Source organism: Gymnodraco acuticeps, unplaced genomic scaffold (assembly GCF_902827175.1).
Source record: "Gymnodraco acuticeps unplaced genomic scaffold, fGymAcu1.1, whole genome shotgun sequence".
NCBI lineage: Eukaryota > Metazoa > Chordata > Actinopteri > Perciformes > Bathydraconidae > Gymnodraco > Gymnodraco acuticeps.
The window spans coordinates 1,586,219-1,609,596 of record NW_022992289.1 but is presented as its reverse complement, the minus strand read 5'-3'; the positions used below and the strand labels follow the sequence as shown (position 1 = coordinate 1,609,596).

At 39.8% G+C, this 23,378-nt stretch overlaps 1 protein-coding gene across 3 annotated transcripts; it reads right to left on the bottom strand.

Annotated features, from left to right (window-relative positions):
* Positions 1-148: 148 nt before the first annotated feature.
* Positions 149-23,298, bottom strand: nectin4b (nectin cell adhesion molecule 4b). Of its 3 annotated transcripts, none has more exons than XM_034207815.1 (11): positions 22,833-23,298; positions 17,201-17,401; positions 14,963-15,130; positions 10,243-10,521; positions 6,990-7,107; positions 5,038-5,189; positions 4,254-4,416; positions 4,041-4,116; positions 3,499-3,558; positions 2,469-2,666; positions 149-1,877 (listed from the first exon to the last, which is right to left on the bottom strand). In XM_034207815.1, exons 1-11 carry the CDS (start codon positions 22,882-22,884, stop codon positions 1,590-1,592), a joined length of 1,755 nt encoding a protein of 584 aa, XP_034063706.1. In that variant the 5' UTR covers positions 22,885-23,298; the 3' UTR covers positions 149-1,589. The 3 variants fall into 3 exon arrangements, with proteins under 3 accessions (XP_034063706.1, XP_034063708.1, XP_034063707.1); XM_034207817.1 differs by having other exon boundaries at positions 149-1,841; XM_034207816.1 differs by having other exon boundaries at positions 2,469-2,660.
* Positions 23,299-23,378: the final 80 nt, after the last annotated feature.

Sequence of the window (23,378 nt, the reverse complement as noted above, 5' to 3'; positions counted from 1 at the left end):
TTCAATTTCATAGAAAAACACTGAGTAAATAAACAAAATGTACATTTCGACACAACCGGGACGCTGATACAGATCTTTGCTCTGCTGGTCTGGATACCAGTTAGCTGCTTGTATCCATAAAGTAACCGTCTCTGTTCAGGTCTGCACCCTTCTTGACATTCTTGTTGAACTTTAATGACTTACATTTATACAGTATCTCGTTATAGCTCTTCCTTATTTACATACACAAATTCACACACCTCAGCTGCTGCATCCAGGCTGAAAATACCAAAGCTTTGAGGACAGTTGACTCTTGACATGACCAGGCATTAGAGCTCAGAAACGGTGTCCCTGTCTTTATGTTCCTCCCTGAAGGATTGTAAACTAGGCACCTTGTGTTGGCAGTCAGGATAAATTGGGACTCTCCCTTTAGTGGATTTACATATGTACAAGTCACCAGAGCAGAGGTTGGGTGATTTCGGCCCCCTGCAGTTAAAACAGTAAACATTCTTGTAACAGGAACCGTCTTCCTTACACGTTCAAGGAGATTGACATGCTATTGTGGTTAACAAAGCCAAATTAATTAGGATAGAAACATTTCTGAATATTGGGCACCCTGGTGGTCATCCATAACATCTCTAGTTCTTGTCTGGTAAGGAACCGTACCCTTATTTCCTATGATCTCTCCACTGTCTAATAAAGCCATCAAATGCCCCCAAATATTGTTTATTTAAAGGTCCCCTATTATACTGTTTTTCATCAATATATTACAGGTCTCAGATATATACAGAACATGTCTCTGAAGTTTTCTCCAAACAGATCATTGCAGCATTACCCATAATCCCCTCTGTTTCCAACACTTCAGATGAAAATAAGGAGCCGCTCCCCACGCCCCTCTGAGAGAGATTTGGTTACAAAGAACACAATGGTGCTCTAGGAGGAGATTCAGGTGATAAGGGGGTGGGGGGTTACCTTGGTTACTGATTGGCTAATGGTTACTCAAGCCAAAACATCGTTATGACATCATAGAGTGGCCAAAATCTGATCAGCTCATTTTCAGACAGGTTTCTATAGAAATGGATCAGGACAAAAAGAGAGAATCTTTTTTCCTGAAACTTTCAGAGTCTCTTTACACAGAGGGGACACATGTTGATGTAGAAGAGACATGAAGAAGTGGATTTTGCATAATAGGTGACCTTTAAGCGCTCAAATTGGACGACCCATCGCCGGCTGGTTGGGATAAATAACTCTGGCTAAAACTTCCTGATCAGAGATTTCCCAGATCAGTTTGATTCCCAGCTGGCCAACAGTTTGCTGCATATCATTCCCCTTCTCTTTTCCCCCCCCCCAGTCGTTTTCACTACCAAAGAAAAAGGTATAAAATGCCCCCCCCCCCTCCCCCCAAAAAAAAGTCCCAATTAATGTCATGAGGATAAAGGATAAACAACTTACAAGCCAGAGGCAAAATATTCAAGTTTGGATCTATCCTGGGGGAAATGACCCCCTGCAGTCAATGTATACAAAACAAACATCCCGTTTGAACAAGAAAAAGGTCCTTTTAGATGCCGGAATGCCGGCTCCTTTCATGTTCTGTGTTTAGATGATCTGTGCTAGATGATCTGTCCTCGGGGGTGCAGCAGGATGGCGTTGGAGTGCGGCTTCGGCCTGAGGATCCCGTTGCTGTAGTAGAAGTGGTTGTTGAGGGCCTCTGAGATGTGGAAGGAGCTGCTGCCCACCTCCTCCTCGTGCCCCTCCACCACCGGGGGAGGTGGCCAGTCCTCTCCCACCCCCTGTGGAGAGTCTCCCTCTCTGGGGGGGGCCGGGTCCGGCTGTGTGGGCCCATCGCCTTCGTCCTGCTGGGCCTTCAGGGGAACCAGGGAAGAGGGCAGACCTGAGTCCTGGTTTAGACAGCATAAAAACACATTACTGTTTCTCTGATGATAAAAGGTCTGGGTGTAAATACAATTTACGCCTATGCCTTTTCATAAATTAAAATGGTACAAGATCCAAAAGCCCTTAGTTAAATGTAACTGACAATATACAATGACCTGAAAACACTGGGGGTGAATTGTATTCAGATACTTAACTTAAAAAACCACAAACACACAAAGAAAAAACCGCATGAAACCCTTACTGTGTTCAAGGTAGCAATAAAGACTAAATACGGTTATGATGCATTCACTGGAATCAGTCCAAACGTTTAGACCACATGTATACTTTACTACGAGTACATTTGATCCTATTTGTACATAAATCAAAGAAAGGGTGATGATTTGAAAACAGACGTAGCTAACCAGACAGAACTTGTACTAAAAAAAATCCCAGCTGCTGAATATGGAGTTTGTCTGCAATGCGTCATCTCCTGTTTCTATGAATATGTCTGACAGTGACGATGCCAATTTGCCAGTAAGTAAAACACGATACTGTATGACACATCAGCAGCGAAACTGGCTGCTTCGTGGAGTAACCCCTCAGGTGCTGACACATACCAGCGACATGTTGCTGCTCTTCAGGTACGACTCCACCCTCCTCCTGCGTTCCTCCTTCTCCTCCAGCTCTGCTCCTCTCAGGCTCTCCCTGCCGTTTTGCCAGACAACGGGACGTCCCAGTTCGTCCACCTCCACCACCCCCGAGGGCCCCCACTTCCCCCCCAGAGTGGACTGGCTGCCTCGGTAGATGGGCTGTTCCTAAGAGGGAGCGGACCCAAACAGTCACAACACTGAGAACAGCTGTTTGAACCTCAACCTGAACTTTTGAAAGAACACACATAACATGCATCTGTTTGCAACTCATATCAATATTCCAATTATCATAGACTATTCTGCACAGTTTCTATTATATTCTGTTTCTATTATATTCTATTTTATTGTATTTACTTGTACTATCTGTTTTATTGTGTTGCACTGTTTTTCATTGTCATAACTACACTAGCTATGCACACATGACAATAAAAGCCTTGAAACTTTGACTCATCGCCAATTGAGCAACTGTAAATATGTATCATTGGTTGCTTTTTAAATTAATAATTTCAATTAAAAAAAAACGAAAGCAAGCGAAACCACATTTCTGGTACAAATGTGACAGTTTTCATTCAAAATGTGGAAAATCGATCCTCAAGACCAGATGTTTCTTACTTTCGCAGTGAAAAACGCTTTAAAGAAAATGCTGTCTTTGAATGGGACGTGATGTTGCCATTGAATCCAGAATACTGAATGAAGAATATTGAGTAACAGGACTTCTGGTAAATCAGTATGGACAGTATGTTTGACAGCAGATGGATAATCTTTCATTTATGCAAAGTTAGGCAAGAACAGTATGTTGTTTGGATCAAATCAAAATGAATAGCTGGATGGTCAGGGTTTCCGGCAAATGATTGCTTGCTCTTCCAGATTGGAGCAATTTGAGGAGAGGTCCGCCTTCAACAGTGTTTTCAATAGGTAAGAGGGAGGCCTTTTGCAAGATGGGGTGTAATGTCATGAAATGTTCAGAGACTACTAAATGTCATAGAGTTGGACTCACCAGAGAGATTTCGCTGTTTTTCATTCGGCTGTCTACTCTGAGCAGGCCGTAATCTTCAGACTGGGGAAAAAAGAGAGTTAATCAAAGTTAGTGATAAATAAAATCCACACAGAACGAGATATTAATAATGCACGTCTATGAACACTGTGTGTGTGTGTGTGTGTGTGTGTGTGTGTGGTGTGTGTGGTGTGTGTGTGTGTGTGTGTGTGGCCTAGCATTACTATACTTGTGGGGACCTAAATCTGTTTACACAGTCACGTGTGGGGACTGGCCTCCCTTATGGGGACAAATTGGAGGTCCCCATAAGGGGAATCATTAATTTTAGGGTGAAGACTTGGTTAGGTTTAGGGTTAGGGTTAGGGTTAGGCATGTGTTGGTTATGGTTAAGGTTAGGATAAGTCGCCAGGAAATGCATGTAAGTCAATGTAATGTCCCCTGAAGTGATGTATACATGGTATGTGTGTGTGTGTGTGTGTGTGTGTGTGTGTGTGTGTGTGTGTGTGTGTGTGTGTGTGTGTGTGTGTGTGTGTGTGTGTGTGTACCTGCACTCTGGGGTCTGTGCTGACTGAGTTGAGTCTCCTAAAGGAGGCTTGTCTGGAGAAGCTTTGAATTTCCTCCCTGGGGGAAAAAAGACAGTGAATTTGATCTTTGAACATCAGTTTCCCCACAACAACATTCACGGCACATCTGTCGTAGGAAATAAATACAAGTATATTTCAGTTCCTGGAAAAAACATAGTTGGTGAGTCGGCTTACGTTTTCTCGCTGAGCTCCATCTCGAGCTTCTTGTTTTTGTGTCGATGGTAGCGGTTGACCAGCAGGACGACCAGGACCAGCGCCACGACCAACGCCCCGGCCGACGCACCGATGATGATCAGAAGCAGGTTTTCGACGGGGGTCTCACCCTGACGTCTGGTCTCTGAAAGAAGGATGAGGACAGGAAGACATGAGGACATTTTCTTACATAAAACACAGCAACAAAAACTAAAGTGCTGTCGTGTTATACAGAATCTTTGATCCTGATTGATCTGTTCATGCCTTCTATCCACCACTAGAGGGCAGCAATTGTGCATAATTACTACAAATCCAAAGGAGAACCTTCTTTGTATATTTTGTTTTACTTTTGCCATCTGATATGACAACGACTTTCACAGTTTACATTATGTGAAGTTATGTTATCTTCTGTTATCTACCTTAACTATCTTATAGTTAAATATTCTTTTTTTAAATGCCCTTAAAAGATATGCAACATAAAAATCTTAACATTTGATTGTGAATTGTATTCAAACACCTTATTGTGTATTTGGAAGAATAAAATGTGTCTGGAAGAAGGGATGTTATCGAAGCAAAATAGCCCAAACTCCCAAAACTGAAAAAGTGCCTCTAGTGTCTTATCTTAAAACTAAACTGTACTTATAGATCCATGTATTGGTCCTCTCATGTCCCTATTCTACAATACCAGCAAAGCATACAGTAGCCGGTGAGTTTCCCTTTAAAACCTTTGTAGTTTTAACTAGTAGCAAAGCTGAAGTGCACTTACCTGTGACTGTTACTGTGAACTCTGCTGCTCCTGCTCCCACCTCGTTCCTGACCACACACTCGTATACCCCGCTGTCATTCATGCGCAGGGCCCGCCCAAAAACTAGTTTTTCTCCAACCATGGACACCCAATCCGGCAAAGCCCCTCCTTTCCTGTGAATAATCAGAGCAAAATGTCACGATTACTTGGCAATGATGATGCACATGACATGGACTCATCAATCAAAAACATAGAGAAACCTGTGACTCAATGACCGAAACAAAAGCTGTGCAATCTTGCATTCCAATTTAAAATATTTGTGTTGAGAAGAACACACACATATCTATGAAAGAGGATTAGGGCCATAAGAGAAAAAATGTGTGGGATGTGACAAGAAGAGTGGCCCTCGTCCTCTTCCGTAGAAACCAAAACAGCAGCATTATGTGTGCAAAAAACTGGCATGCATGACGGAAGTGTTTCTGCAGAAATAAATGCTACACAGGATCAGGTTCACCAAATAGTGTAACCACCAATTCACCTGCAGCTGAACCAAAACCGGCTGGGCTTACCAACTGGCGCCCATTGATGTGAATACACCCAATAAATACTAGGTTTGAGGGATTTAAGCAGGTCCGGCAAGCCCCTCTGAAGACATCACAGGCCACATAAAGGAGAGCCAGTTTCTGATCAGGTCCACTGAGGGGGTCATGTTGCATCGGTTTCACCGTGCCGCAGCAGCACCCCCCCCCCCCAAACTGGAGCCAGCTCAGATTTCTTTTCTCAAAACCCCACCTAGCTTCTCTAACCAGCGCTTTGTAAAACAGGTGGAGATTGCATCCGACACAGAGGAGATGGTGGAAAATGATACAGATAAAGTGAGAAATCCACTTTTAGCAGCCAAAAATATTCTTATCTGTTTTGTGCTGCCTCACAATCTTTGTAAGGGAGTTATCAAAGCATCAAACAGTGAGATGCCGGTTGGTGTTTTATGTTACATGTATGCAGAGCAAGGCTATCACTTCCCCCTTGTTTCCAGTCTTCATGCTAAGCTAAGATAAATATATACAAGTTAAAAGCTTCATATTTACTGTAGAGACACAAGAGTCGGACTGCTCTTCCTATCTGAAGCTCCAAAATAAAGTTAACAAGTACATTCCCCAATATATCGACGTATTACGAGTTGAAAACTAACGTCTCTGGAGTTAAACACAGAATGGTTCGTACTGATGATCGCGCCAATGGGTCTGCGAGGTTGAAAAGCTTTAATCCAGAATAATCTTAATATTTCAAGATTGCTTCATGGCTGAAATATTTCTCACTCAGCACACACAACATTTGATCATTGTGTATTCAGTCGGAGCTGTAATGGCTGGTACAGTGTCTCTAATTTAAGTACAGACCCTGTGTTTTACCAGGCATTAAAGTGATATTTAAAGCATGGCACTATGATTAAGTGCTTAGCATTAGTCTCCTGCTCTTCCTTGTGTCGCGCTCTTCCCTCCCTCGTGTGAAAATATCTCCCTGGCTCTTTTTCTGACTTCAAATTGCGCAACACGACACCGCTGCTTTTATTCTGAGATGAATTGAGGCAGGATAGAAAGGCGCCCTCCTTCAGATTGAAGCACACTTCATTGTTGTTAAAGGGGGTTGTAGACCGTGTGTATGTGTGTTAGCAGTGGCTTATATATGCTTGGAGACACATTCCAGTGCCATGTAAAGAGCAGTTTAGCAGCATCGCTGATAGCATCGCAGGGGGGTGAATTAACATGTAATTGGCAGACAGCCTTATGTGTTTGTGTGTGTTTTTGTTTGTGCATTTGTGTGTGTGTGTGTGTGTGTGTGTGTGTGTGTGTGTGTGTGTGTGTGTGTGTGTGTGTGTGTGTGTGTGTGTGTGTGTGTGTGTGTGTGTGTGTGTGTGTGTGTGTTGTGTGTGTGTGTGTGTACGTTTTCAGCAGACATGTAGATGACAGTACCTCGTCCAGGTGATGTTCTGAGGCTTGGGGTATCCTCCGCCGCTGCAGATCATCTCAGCGTTCTCCATACCCACATACCAGTCCTCTGTAGTGGAGGAGATGATGGCATCTGGGGGGTCTGATAAAGAAACACAGACATGATAGCATAAGCATGCAGTTACACAACATGTGTACACACTTGCTGCATGGTAGAGCAAAGAGGAACTTGTATCAGGTCATTTAACGGGGCCCTATTCTGCTTATTTTCAGGTCCATATGTAGTGTCTCCACTGGGACATGTCTCCATGCTTTAATGTTATGTGTCTCTGTCTGAAACCAGAGCCCAGTCTGCTCTGATTGGTTAGCTGGCCGGCTCTGTTGTGATTGGTCAACCGTTTAGAGATGTCCCACCCCTTAGCCTATCACAGGCTACGTATTGGAGCGCTAGCCAATAGAAGCGCACATTTGATGTAGTGATGTCACTATGTTACGTAAAGTCAGACAATTGATGTGCACACAAACCAAAAAAAAAATCAAAAAAGCAAAATAGGGAAGAAAGTTTTCAATCTATAAAACCCACTCAAATGTTTATCTTTATTTATCCAAAGATCAAGTTGCCTCAGATTTAAAGCTGTTATTTCAGCATTACTTCATGTCCTCATGCTAACGACGTTTGCAGAAGTGGGACAAAGTCAATGTTTTGCAAGTCTCAAAAAAGTCCCACGGCTTGGAATTAATTCTAGAGTTGAGTTAAATTTGTGTTTAGAGTCGTTATGCATCACATTTCTAACAGTTTGAACAGTACAAGAATGTGTGTTCTTAAAGTATGTCCTTTCAGTGACAATTTAATTTCTGAGGTAAATGTTTAGCATTTTTCTGACGACCTTAGAGTCTTTACGTGTAGATGTGACAATCTTAGGTATTATGGGATGTCTGTCTGCTTGTTTGCATGTCCAGACGGATCTTTTCCTCATGCTCAGGCAATGTGATTAGCTGTCAGATGTATTCAAATAATGTACTTCCATTGTTAGGAAAAAAAAAAAAATTGGAATTAAGTCATTCCGAGACAAAAATGTGATGTCAAAGTGGAGTCAGTTGGATAAAAGACAAGTTGCAAGTCTGATTGCAAAGTCAGATTTCTGTCGAGTCAAGTCTAAAGTCATCAGATACATGACTCCACTCTTCTGTACACCATTGAGCTGGACAAAGAGCGATTGTGCCCTGAAGGAACCAAAGTTGTAGTGCTTCTCTCCGACTGCACTGACAGTAATCGTGGAGGACGAAGCATTACTCCCAGCAACCTGCCAATATTGTCTCACGTTTAGTCTCCAGCCAACTATTTATTTTCTCCACAGAAAGGATAAGCTATACAAATATCTCTGGCGGGGAAACTAAAGGGACAAATGTCATTGGTCAAACTAGCCATTAGCAGGGGGAGCTAAAATAATTGGCTGATAGCCCAGCAGAGAAGGTTGAGCTAAGTCCTGAATTCATACTATATACTTATTTAGAGCAGATTCACACCATGCAGTGTTCCCAATTGAGACGTTAGGAATACCCAAACAGTGCAGAGATGTGCTCCATTTTCCAAAATGTCATGTAGAAAAGAAGTGAAGCTGCATCTGCAAAAAGTTAGATAAAGTGTGGTGGTTGGAAAAAACGACACCGGAAAAAAATGATATTTAAATATTTGGAAAACTTCTTGAAAAAGGTAAACCATGAGGATTTCTTAGTTTGTAGTGTGGATTTAGAGCAGAGCCATGCTGACTTAGTCATTAGAAAGTCTCCTAGTTGTCTATTCAAGTTCAAACAAGATCGAGGTTGGCTCATCTTGGAAATCCTCCAAACTACTAACCTTATTAAGTCATGACGAACAACATCACCGTCTTTTTTCTTCTTCTGTTAGACTGTAATAGAAACTCCACACTGCAGACATGTTGACATGTTATTGCAGGTAAAGCACAGCTGGAGCTGAAAATAAGGAATGAATAACTGCTGCATTTCATCGAAGTGTTCCCACGGCTCTGCTGTGATTTTCTTATGGACACACCTTCATTTAATAATAGTTTTATCGGATTGATTGATCCTTTAGCCAAGAAGGATATGTCTACCTCCAGGGAGAACTGGTCAAGTGGGCGGCTTTCACATCAAATACTTCAAGATGTTGAAACACATTGAATACATAAAAGCAAATAGTAAAAGAGGTGAGAGGGACATATTGACCGGAGAACACATTCAATCCTAGTCAACAAAATGATCTTATTAGTTATTAGTTACACTTGTTGTTACACAGAGTTTATTTCCTTAGAAGAGTCCAAAGCAAAGCCCATGCTATGACCTACCCCATGCTATGACCTACCACAGAAATCTTCTGCACATTTGGACTATTTACAGAGCTTTCACTGAACTTTAGATCAAATTCAGTTTACTCAGGTCATGATGTGATGAACGCTTGTTCTTTTTGACTGTGCTGTTTTGTTCCAGGAAATAAAGGAGCTTGTCACGGCTGCAGCAAGAATCTAAACAAACTGTGGTTGGTGGCGAGAAAGCTCACATTCTCTTTTGTCACATTGTTGTGATTTTAATCCATCCGTGGTTGTACAGCATTTTTTAAGTATATTCATTTTCTGCATACCAACTTCAGAACAGTACACTATGACATGATTACAACACATACAGAAGATAAAGTGTCTTTTGTTCCTTCCACTGATGTTAAACTCCACCAGTAAGACTATTTCTGCACTAAGAGAAGCTCTACCTTGATGATAGTGTAAAGTTAAAACTCTCGTAATGCTTAATTGTTCAGAATCAGAACGCTTTATTTTTCCCAGGAGGAAAATGGGTTTTGTTTGAGGGTTGCATCATTTTAGAAAAACATAAATAAATCAAATCAACTCTCCACATCTTTCAAACCACTTCAGGGTCCATCTGATCAAAGTGTATTGAATTGTTCTGACCTGCATCTTAAAAACACACACACACGACCCCCCCCCCTCCTTTTCTGTTTTATTATTATTATTTGTATGTATTTATCTTTTCACATGTCTATTTTATTATTATGTATTCTTTTAATGATCTCGTTTTTTTCTTCTTATTTTGGCTAAGTAGATACAGCTAAGTGAAAATGGAAAAACTGTTGACCAAAATGTGAACATGTATGTATAATGAAACTGAATCTGAAATAAAAACTAAGTAAAACACACATATATATATACTGAAAACCAGATAGTCTATCCATGGGTTTAAAACACTGATCCCTCCCAGCAGTACTCACACTGCACCACCAGGCGGTTGGAGATGCGGCGCGGCTGCTCCAGGCCGGGGTGCCACACCAGGCAGTCCAGCTTCTTCCCCGTCATGCTGCGCAGCGGGTGCAGGGAGTAGTAGCTGGACACGGACCCGCCCTCCTGGGTCCGGTTCAGGGACTGTCCCGGCAGCTCGGTGTCCCAGGTGAGATGGGGGGACGGGCGGCCCACCGCTCGACAGGAGGCGGCCACACGGTAAGACTGACCCTCCACCAGGATCACCGGGTCCAGAGAGGAGATGGGTAGAACTGAGAGGAGAGGAGGAGGAACATGGTCAGAAGAGGAATCAAATCCTCAAAATCCACCCGTGCTGCTCCCTGTAGGCTACATTTAAATGAATATGTATTTAACCTTGTCCCATATCTGTATGTATCAGAATCGGAATCAGAATACCTTTATTAGTCCCACGGAGGGGACATTTACATTGTTACAGCAGAAAAGAGCTAAAGACAGCTTAAAGGTGGCGGGGTAGGTAATTTTGGAGAAACCAGCTCGAGTGCGCTAGAATTTGAAAGTACACAACCGGAACAAATCTGCCTCTTCCTTCAGACTTCCTTACTCTGTATGTAAAAAAACACCTGTATGTAAATTGTAAATAAGCCATCTGTATGTCAAATATGTCTTAAATGATATGATGAATTAGAAATGGGGGACCCTGATGTAAACAAGACGAAAGTCTTTCTCTGGTCTGCATCTCCTTAACAATTGTATGTTTTGAGCTGTACTGTAGGCTACTGTACCCAATATACAAGCTGTTAATACACTTTTCAATCAATCAATCAAAACAGAGCCCCTCCTCCAACACACCACGAACGCGCACATGACCAATGAGGGCACGAGATAAGTTTGTGCACAGATGGAAGGCTGACAGGCAGGTAGGCCATCCAGTTATTTTAGCCCGGCCGGCTCAGATGATTGGTCGTGCTTTTTACAGCGCCACGGCTTCCACATTTATTGTCAAATCATTTAATATATTCATTGCTATCGGGATGTTAAGAGCATTCCATGGAATATAACAAAAAGTATTTCTGAAATAAATTACATACCCCACCTTTAATGTAAAAGTATTAAAGATAAAAACAATTCTAATAATAAAAAAAGTTACACAATTTACAAAATACACACCCTGTAACAGTTCTGAGGATTTAGCAGCCAGGTATATATTGCACAGTTATTAACAGTTATTATATATATATATATATTGAACAGGGTCACTAAAGAGGAAAGAAAGACTCCAAATCCAGACGCAGTGCTTCATGCAAATGTATATATATATATATATATATTTAACCTTGTCCCATATCTGTATGTACATTCACCCATGGCCAATCAGATATTAACTCATGTCATTTTTGTTATTTCTATTCATACTGTTGCTACTAGTTTATTTTTTATTATTTTACTTATTATCCCAGTGTATATTGTCATGTATCTGTGTTTCTGTCTTATTCTGTTGCTGCTATAACACCTGAAGTTCCCTACGGGGATCCATAAAGCTCCATCTTATCTGATTTGAAATGTGTTTTTCTTATTCTTACTTCACTTGGATGTTTAACATTCTCTGAGAGGATTAGTGTTTGAGGTTTGAGTTAGCTGCTTTCGGCATTTGAAGATGGAAGATTGTGTGATTGACAATGATGAGCTGATCTCACAGCGTATTGTAAATGGCTACTGCCTGAGATCTAAAGCTGTGGTTGTATTACATGTGCCAACTGCTAGGACTGTATTAGGAAATACAGCTTTTAGATGCGCAGCACCGCTAGCATGGAACAGTCTACAAAAGGAATGGAAGCTAAGCAGTTTGATTCCATTTCATGTTTTTAAAGCTAGGATAGATGCTATACAATCAGAAAATATTGGTGTCTGTAAATGCTACTAGTATACAAACTGTAGTATCATATAATGTCCTTTGTTTTCTGTCATGTTTGTATTCATGTTTGGAACTAATTAAAGCAGGTCACCATTGTAAAAGAGGTCTATGATCTGGGTTTTATCTGTATAAATAAAGGTTTTGAATTGAATTGAATTGAATTGAGCTTAACCACTTCTGTGATCCACATTGCTTACAATTACTGCATTAAGATTGAATCAATACTTCCTAAATCCTGCTCATAGTTTATCTGTCTTTACCTAAAATTACCTACAGTGACAGTAATTGGCTTCCTTAAATCTAGGACGTCACTAGATATTTGTGTAGTGATCGTCTTTGTACGTCAGAGACAAGTTTGAGGCTCATTAAGGTCTTGTTGCTGACAGATTCAGATAAGAATAGTGTTGTAAAAAAAAGACATAATTCATCCTGGAACATAATAGAGAAAAATAAGCACAACTTGGAGTTAACTGAAGAACCAACCACGTGAGGTACTGTCACGTATGAACATCATTCATTCAGAAAGTCTCCACTACAAGTCTATCATTGTTGTGCAAGAAGAAGTATTTTTAAAAACATGTGGGAAAAGGCTTCACATAAATACATTTCTGTTTGGTTACTCTCGGTCACCAACTGGTTAAACGCGATTGTGGTTCACGCCCCGGTCATGACAGCCTTTGCTGTAGTAAACACCTGGGAAGACTTTCCATTGGTGCTCGGATTATTAACGTAGAAGTCAAAACACGTAGAGCATTAGCAGAAATATCCATTAGGGATTATCAGACAAAGAAAAGGTCTCCACCCTAATAGACTCTAACCTTATAAACAGAAACTACAGGGAACATGACATCACAAACACGCCGTCATCCGTGTTTGATTGACAGATAATATGTGGGAAGAGATTACCTGCAGGGATATATCCTGCACAGAAAAACGAAATGACGAAACTACTTAATCTTTTAATAAGAGATAATTCATGGCTAAATACAACCAGCTAAATATACACAAATCCCATTGAAAACAATTCACTGAATAAAAGAGAATGTAATCCAGATGTATTTACAAATGAAATCAAAGCAGAGCATCTATATGTAGCTTATGGGTTCATGTGTGTGTGTGTGTGTGTGTGTGTGTGTGTGTGTGTGTGTGTGTGTGTGTGTGTGTGTGTGTGTGTGTGTGTGTGTGTGTGTGTGTGTGTGTGTGTGTGTGTGTGTGTGTGTGTGTGTGTGTGTGTGTGTGTGTTGCGGTAGTTTTGTCTGATCTTTGGCGTGTCAGGACAAGTTTACGACGGAGCTGTCACCGTTGATGGCGGAGCAACATGAGAAAAATAATTGAAGGAACAGAGAGCAGCGCTGCAGGTTTTACTTGAAGGAGTGAAGCAGCATTTCCCACACTCTATTATGTCTCCACTGAAATCCTTATGCAAGGCAATTGTCTCAGTAAGTGGAAGAAGGAGGAGATCCAAAATGAAAGACATCAATCAGACAATGACAGCACTGCAGAAATAGAAAATGTCTAGATATTTAATACGTGAACATTTCGTTTTTTTGTGAGTTCAAAAGTTTGCAGAACTCGATATTTCTTTCATATGAAAGACTTGTTTTGAGACTTTGAATGTGTTAAAGACCAGATTTTTTTTATACTATTAGTTTAGTAATTAACCTTTTTATGTTTCAGAGTTAGTTAAAGGTGGGGTAGGTAAGTTTGAGAAACCGGCTCGAGATACACTTTTTGTTATATTCCATGGAATGCTCTTAACATCCCGATAGCAATGAATATCTGAAGTGCTTTGACAAAAAATACATTAAAAAATGTCATCTGTGGAAGCCGTAGTGCTGTAAAAAGCACGACCAATCATCTGAGCCGGCCCGGCTAACTGGATGGCCTACCTGCCTGTCAGCCTTCCATCTGGGCACAAACTTATCTCGTGCCCTCATTGGTCATGTGCGCGTTCGTGTGTGTTGGAGGAGGGGCTCTGTAAGGAAGTGGCAGATTTTTTCCGGTAGTGTATTTTCAAATTCTAGCTCACTCGAGCTGGTTTCTCCAAAATTACCTACCCCACCTTTAAGTGATGGAAACTGCTATGATATTAAGAGTGAAGGCCAACTCTTACAAGTGCTTGATGGAGATTAACGGATGTCTTGTCTGTTCCATATTTTTTATGTATGTTAGTACTTTAATTTGATATTGTCGTTGCTTTTTCCATACTGTTGTCTCTCCGGTTAATAGGACAACCTGTTGTGTTTCTTTACACACATCTAAAGGAGTCTGAGGAAAGCAGGTGTAAAGCCCTGTGTGGTTTTGGGCTATAAAATGTACTAGTCTCAACTTGGAAACTTAACACAAAGTCAAACCCTGTGGTTCGAAACTGTTTCTCTTTTATTGTAAAACACCCTTCACATCTTGCTTGGGGCTTATGAATACATGAATATCATCCATTATTAAGACAAGCAGCACTGAGTATACTCTACCAATACATGGTGCACTTTGTGTCTCTCACTTGGCATTACTGTTCCTTGGTATTAAAAAAAAACCACATTCACTTTTTTTGCTTTTCACACGCTAAAGATTTAGATAAGTTGTCAGTGTTTTTGGCCACGTTGGCAAACGTGCTTAATTTCCCCAGGTTGGATTTCCCTTCTGTCAACATGGTTATGGTTTAAACATCATTACAGCAGCTCTGACAGGATTAGAAATGTGTGGGAGAAGAGAGGAAAGGAAGAGAGGAGAGAGGATAGAGAGAGAGAGAGAGAGAGAGAGAGAGAGAGAGAGAGAGAGAGAGAGAGAGAGAGAGAGAGAGAGAGAGAGATGACTCTTACTCCAGACGGTGAGGGTGATGTGCCTCTCAAAGTTTCCGTTGGGGAAGGTGGAGATGTGGCAGGTGTAGCTGCCCTTGTCCGACTCCTCCGTGTTCGGGATGAGAAGAGCCGAGTTCACCGTGGGACTCCCGCTCTCGAACCTCACCCGGCCGGAGTAACGCCCAAACTCTGATGTACCACATGAAAAGAGTTCAGATAAAGCAAAGGAACATGACAGTCATTCTTTAAACAAAGCTCAAACAGACTTTTTTTTTATAGATAGATAGATAGATAGATAGATAGATAGATAGATAGATAGATAGATAGATAGATAGATAGATAGATAGATAGATAGATAGATAGATAGATAGATAGATAGATAGATAGATAGATAGATAGATAGATAGATACATGTGGAAGATACACATTTCCCAAATAATAATAATAATAATAATAATAATAATATGGAAACAAAACATTCATAGGCAAAATAAACCAGTATTTTTTAAATGACCCCAAAACCCTCACTTAAAAACAAATAGTCCTATAATTGTGTACATAACCATTTCACCAGGAGACTATGCTCCAATTCAAACACTGAGTAAGTGCATTGAACAAATCAATGACTGGATGTGTCAGAACTTTCTCCAATTAAACATATAACGTATAACATATAACGTATAAAAGTTAGCGCTGAGCTTCAGTCTGCAATGTTCAAAACAACAGATAAAGCCAGAAATCTAGGTGTAGTCATGGACTCTGACCTGAGTTTCAACAGTCACATTAAAACAGTTACTAAATCAGCCTACTATCACCTAAAGAATATATCTAGGATTAAAAGACTAATGTCACAGCAGGATTTGGAAAATCTTGTCCATGCTTTTATCTTCAGTAGACTCGACTACTGTAATGGTGACTTCACAGGTCTCACTAAATATATTAGAAAGCTGCAGCTGATTCAGAACGCCGCTGCTCGAGTCCTCACTAACACTAAGAAAGTGGATCACATCACTCCAGTTCTGAAGTCTTTACACTGGCTTCCTGTGTGTCAAAGAATAGATTTCAAAATACTGCTGCTGGTTTATAAAGCTTTGAATGGTTTAGGCCAAAAATACATTTCTGATCTTCTGCTAAATTATGAACCATCCAGATCTCTCAGGTCTTCAGGGACTGGTCAGCTTTCTGTCCCCAGAGTCAGAACTAAACATGGTAAAGCAGCGTTCAGTTATTATGCTCCAAATATCTGGAACAAACTCCCAGAAACCTGCAGGTCCGCTGCAACTCTGACTACTTTTAAATCCAGGCTGAAGACTTTTCTTTTTGTCGCTGCTTTTAATTGAACTATTCATATTTCGGGACCCCCTTGAAAACGAGATGGTGCATCTCAAGGGGTTTATCCCAATAAATAAAATGTCTATATATATATCTCTTAAACTACACTGTAACTTTTTATTCATGTACTTTTTATTCATGTATTTTTCTTTTAATGTTTCTTTTATTATCTTTTCTTTTTAATGACTGTTTTTAAATGCCTTTGTCTGAATGTCTTTCATTTGTGTAAAGCACCTTGAATTGCCTTGTGTTGAAAGGTGCTATATAAATAAACTTGCCTGCCTTGCCTAGTATAATAATAATAATACATGTATATATATAGCACTTCAAGCAGTCTCATGGTATGCTCTCATTTCCAATCAGTGTTATACAGGTGTGCTGTATTTGTAAAATCATTCAAAGAGCCATGATTAATTAGGACAGACAGTTGAACTTAATTGTTATGAACTGGAATGAAATGTGGTTTTGACGGTTATCATTTATAATTGATTTCATGCCAAGCTCAGCCTCCTGAACACAGCGCCTGTCAACATCAATCATACTACTCAAATGAGACACCTGAAACGCGTCAATGTAACATAATAACATCACTATGTAACACTCGCGCTGCTATTGGCTAGTCCTCCATCACATTGTACGTGATAGGCTAAGGGGCGGGACATCTCTAAGCGGTTGAACAATCTCTAGTGACTGATCTATATTAGAAATTGGACAGTATGGGTAATCTTTATTGTATCTTCAAGAACCAAGGTTTGGAATTTGAGTTAATGTATGTTCTATATGGGATGCAAATGGAAATGATTGAAAAAATTAGCACAAATCTGGCATAATTCCTCTCTTCTCTTTTCTGAGATTAATGTATTTGTATGCAGGTTCCTTGTTGAAATAAATACATAATAATCAGTACATTTATTCGCTGCATCTCACCTGTGTGTCCGTCCACAAAGTGAGCAGTGATGATCTGATCCTTGCTGCCGTCTGGGAGGTCCTTGTACCATGTGACCTGCACCACCTTCTGCCCTCCCTCCACCTGGTAGTGGCAGGGCAGTCTGGTCTCACTCTCTGCAAAGGAGCGCAGCGAGGTTTCGGGCTGAGGGGGCTCCACGAAGTCTCCCTGCACACAGATCACTGAGGAGAGGGAGAGAGAGAGGATTTTATCATATTGAGATTGTAATAGGAACATGGAGAGTGCCAGGAAGGTCTTAAAGGTCACCTATTATGCAAAATCCACTTTTTCATATCTTCTACATCAACATGTGTCCCCTCTGTGTAAACATTCTCACTTTTTGTCCTCATACATTTATATGAAAACCTGTCTGAAAATGAGCTGATCAGATTTTGGCCACTTTATGATGTCATAACGATTTGTTGGCTTGTGTAACCATTAGCCAATCACCAACCAAGGTAACCCCCCCCCCCCCACCTGAATCTCCTCCTAGAGCACCATTGTGTTCTTTTTAACCAAATCTCTCTCAGAGGGGCGTGGGGAGGGGCTCCTTACTTTCATCTAAATTATCAGACAGAGAATCAGCACTTTGGAAACAGGGCTGAAACAGAGGGGATTATGGGATCCTGCAATGATCTGTTTGGTGTTTGGAGCCAAACACTTCAGAGACATGTTTTGTATATATCTGAGACCTATAATATATTGATGAAAAACAGTATACTAGGGGACCTTTAATGTGTCATAATGAGAAGATATGGAGCTGGGGAACATAGGACCCTGGGAATGTAGACTCACTTCCTGTACAACATTGATTGGAGCAAAACACTAGCACTAGCATATATCGTGTTTAAAACAACCATATTAGCATGACAACGTTTAGGGGTAAAACAATGAATGCTAACATTTGCTAATTGGCACTAAGCGCAAAGTCCTGATTAAGCTGCACAAAATGTCATGTTCATTTATTCAATTGTCGTCCTGATTTCACTACATGCCAAAAATGTCAATATCCGTTTGAGGACATTGAATATCTTTTTTCAAGGGGTTTCTCTCCAAAAGTTGTGAAGATAACTCAGTCACCATATTGGTGATTCTAATGCTCCCAAACATTTTCTTGTTAAATATATTTGGGTTTATTTTGTAAGTCAGATAAAACAAGCAATTTGACGGCATTCCCGTAGGCTCTGGGAGCTTGTGAAGAACATTTCCCAACGCTTTCTGAAACTTCATAGACTATAAATGATTCATTGATAATGCTATATTTAAAAATAATTGCTAGTTGAAGCTCTAATGTATTTCCACCTTAAGCAAGCACGATGTAGTTTCCTTCTAGACAACAATGCCACATGTGTACATCTTAAAACAACTAGACGTATTCATTTCCTATACAAAGCCCCTGACATTTTCCCATAATGCATTGGGCTGGAGTTGAAGTTGACCCCAGACAGGTTTGCATGTAGACAGGTAAACACATTCACACCTTATGGACGTCACCAGTTCACCCAATCTGCTCGTCTGATGGCACGCAGACAAAGAGCAACAAACTCCACAAAGAAGGTGGAGGATGAGTTTCCAGTTGTGAGGCGACGGAGCAAACAACAGGAACAATAGTGCTTTTATGAGTCTTTAAAAATAGAAATGTCGCTCTGTTTGTGAACAGACTCTCAAAAAACAATTATGTTACATGATGATTTAGTTGCTATTTTTCCACACTGACTGATTTTTTACTTAAAAATTCCTTGATATTGAATTATTTTGTCGTAATCTATGTTTTTTTATTTTCAAGATTATGATATTTTTTTTAGAATTAGATTTTGTCTGACTGGATCAGCATCCTCTTGATTAAAAACAATGTTCATCGATTGCCCTTCTAATATATTATAAGATATAAAATGTTCTATTTTAATGTGTATTCCATTGATCTTGACATTACATTACGATGTTTGCCTTATATTATTAATGGTTCTGTTTTTAATTACACTTTTATGTGGTTATTTCCCCAAGTATTGGATTCCTTTTTGATAGGTTGTTGCCGTGTGTGGCTTGAGTATAAGTAGTACAAGTAATTACAACATATATTTAGTACAAGTAAGTCAGGGTTCATACACTTTTTCACCAATGACTTCTCCATGACCTTTACCTAATTTTCCATGACCAAAACAATGACTCTTTCTCAGCGGTGCCACTGAAAATGGTTTATTTTAACATGGAACAGGAAAATAAGGTCTGCATCTGAAACATGTTGTGCCTATCTGAAACTAATCAAATAGGCTTACTAGCTCCTACACGCTAAAGCAACTCAAATCTCTCACCAGCAAAATACCTCGTCAGTTAAATGCCATTTTACGTTTCATTACTATACGACACAGTATTTATTATCATTATAGTATTACTATTTTGGCGATTAGATAAAATATAAATTATATTTAATGCAACTTTGGTTACATTTCCATGACTTTTCCAAAACTTTGGGAAAAATATAGTTTTCCAAAACTTTTCCAGAGCCTGGAATTAGCATTTTGAATTTCCATGACTTTTCCAGGTTTTTAATGACCGTAAGAACCCTGGTAAGTACAAAGACGTTGTTTAATAATGTGAATTTCATCCCAAAAATGTCCATGACACAAACGCTGTAACATAAATAAACAGTGTGCAAGAATTCGACTTATTATTTAGCATGAACAGGTGCAATGTTTTAAATGTTACTAGAGTTTTTGCATGAAAATCTACATTTTCTAAAGAAATTGGCAACGAGTATTCAATATTAACCGGACAAAGTGAGAGTTTTTAGAAGCTACAGCACTTCAGTGACTTTGTAGTCTCCTATCAGTGAGGCTATCAAAGCTGTCATCGGTGGGTGCGATTAATGACTTAGACTTTTATCACTAAAAGTCTAAGCGTGGGAGTGACACACAATCCAGAGTGAGCAGGGTGTGAGAGAGCCATGCTTCTACAACTCTAACAGGGAAACCCAAACATTTGCCCTTTGATTTCTCGGGGGAAACACTGCTTTCTGTGGTTACTCATTCATGAGCTCGAGTAATGATTACAATACAGTCGATATGGGACACGAACTCCCACAGATAAAATCCCACACAGTCGAGAACACCAACTGAGCGGTGGGTTTAAATTAGGACAACAAAGGACTACAGTGTGGGTGACCTAATTAGGGAGAGAAGGAGAGGAGAGTTGTAAAAGAGGAAGAGGAGAAGAACACTTTCCCATCAATAAAGGAGAAGAAAGAGAATCAGTATCCTTCACAAGAAGAATACACTATTTATCCTGGGCAGATATTAGGTTTCGTGCACCATTTTTAGAAAAACAACATATATTGCAACGGGGACATGGCGTCTTATCAGTGGTGGAAGAAGCACTTGTTTATTTAAGTAAAAAAAAGGAAAAGTAATGCATTCAGAATCTTCCTTACGTAAAATTGCAAAAATTATTGGGATCAAAATATACGTAAAGTGCCAAAAGTGAACGTTTTTGTAATGGCGCATTTCAGAATCATATACTGTATTATTATATTATTTATATATTGAGTTGTGAAGTTACTATGATTATTTATGTATTTTTATCACAGCTGGTAAATGAGGAGCTCATTTGAATAACGTTATACTGTTGCTGGGTATCTTAACCTATACATATATGTCATTGTTTATTTAATAATTGATTCCATTTTTGTATAAGCTAATAATCTAAATCTAAGTAACAAGTAACTAAGCGCTGTCAAGTAACGTAGTGGAGTAAAAGGTACAATATTGGCTTCTAAAATGTAATGTAGTAGAAGTAACTCTAAGTACAGTACTTGAGTAAAAGTACTTATTTCATCAACCACTGTGTCTTAGACAGTAAGATTGAAACTAAAAGGAGGCAAAGAGAAATTAAGACAGAGGTGAGAGTCAACAGCGATACAAAACAAAGTAAAATAAAGAGTTAAACACACACTGCACACACACACACACACACACACACTGCGCACACACACACTTTAGACAAACACTTCAGTCACAAGGCTGCTCTACAGGCTTTTCCTGTTCACTCTGCATCGCAGTAACTTTATCACACATGTTCTTGCAGAATTAAAGAAAAACAACGGTGTCAAATGTGCTTTAAAGCAGCAGGACAGCAGGGTTTAATCTCCACTGAAGAACGCAACGAAAAGCATCCGTGCATCAACAGTGATGAAGAGGAGGACGCAGGTTGGGCAATCAGTTTCATGTTTGAACTAAAAGTAAGAATGTGACGGAGCCACATTCTGTCATGCTGCCTCTTCCTCCACACCTGCAGGGACAAAAACATACAGGGACAAAAAAGAAGGTGGACATCCTGACATTACACCCATGAGCTATTGTTGAACACTTAGTTTAAAGAAAACGGGTGTTGATCTGCGGCTATGATGAGGTTCTGTGAAGACTGTCCACTGGCTGAAGGGATCAGCTGCCATTTAGCCACAGGAGCAATGGACAATACGTTCAGATTCAGAGGTTCCTAGGCTTTATTTTCATAAGCACGATAGATAAGGATTCGTTTTTTGGCAATAATTATATTAAGTGCGTCTGTCAATGCAACCATTAAGACATAAAGCAATACAAATGGGGCAAAAAGAAACAGAACCAGAAGAAGAATGATCCAAGCTTTTTGGATTGTGTTGGTGTTAGGGCTGAGTTTAGGCCAGTTGTTCCACACCAAACGGGGGAAAACATTAAAAACTTTCTGCACAGGAGTTAATATATGTCTTTGAAACAAGAAAACCCTTCCCCAAACCGTTGCACTAGGTTGTAAGCACACTACTGCCTAACACATATCATTACATGCTGTAGAATTGAGATTGACCTCCACTGGAACTACGTGGTCTAGACATGGTTATCATTTTGGCATTAAAAGACATCCTTAAAATCAATTTGATTAAGATTGAATTCTAGATTAGATTAGAAGAAAATGCATTGTGTCACAAAGATTAGAGATGTCCGAAAAGGCGTTTTGTGTCTTTAGAGACAACTATATTCAGTGTATAATATAAGCAAACAGATTTAGACAGTATGCGCAGACGTACTTATCAAAACATGTTATAATAAAAGGTTTGTTATGGATCTTTATGGGCCTACATTTCTGTATGGTGAAAGAAAAGAAAATATAGATATATATATATATATATATATAGATAGACACGTATAGATGTTTACTTTAAAGTAACTACATTTTACTGGCTCACTCAAGGTGTTTGTAGGAAGTAGAATGATGTTATTATAGCACACAAAATATATTATAAAAGTAACCATTAGGCACCATATGATTATTTTATCTTGTCATTCCTTCCCTTTCTTCTTATAGGAGACAGTATAGGAATATTATATGAACTGGAAAATACAATAAGGTTACTGTAAAGACTATATTTAGTTACAGGCATATTGCAACTGAATTTCAGGAATATTAAAGTCACTTTCTGTAACAGAGCAAGAAACTAAAACATGTATTCTTGACAATATGCACAGAAAAGTAATTTCTGGACCACATAAGCTTTAAAAACATCAACGACAGCAGGAGTCCCGAAATGACAGGGGGTTACATAAAACTGTGATATTGTCATGTGAATTGTAACGTAAAACTCACCAGAGAGTAACAGCAGCGCCAGGTACTTTAACCTTTGCCCGGTCAGACCCATCTCTGATCCAAAAATAAAAGCTCAGATTCCTTTCTCGGCTGTAAAACTGTTATAGAGACTTCATGATGATTTCTGCTTTAAATTCAGACGGGAAGCGTCAGTGATCGCAGCACCTTAAAGTCCTCAGCAGGTGTTTCCTCTTCAAATCACACACATGATGCTTGTAAATAAAAATCCAACACTTGTCCACTGGTGTAGTAATATGGATTAAGTGCAACTCGTAAAGTGCATTCACTTAATTACAAAGTATTCTGCCCAGAGGAACAACTCGGCAGATAAATAACAAAATTGTAAGCAGATAAACGGAGAAACTTCTAATTACATGTAAGCTAATACAGAAAGAAAAATAAGTCTATGAGTCTATTGACCCAACAGAGAGCTCTTCGTTTGTCACGCACACGCAGAAGCCCCTTCAACAGGTTTGAGCCTCTACCTGTCTGTGCCGACTCCGCCCACTTTTTTGATGTAGACGCGCCCACTTAATGCTGCGTTCA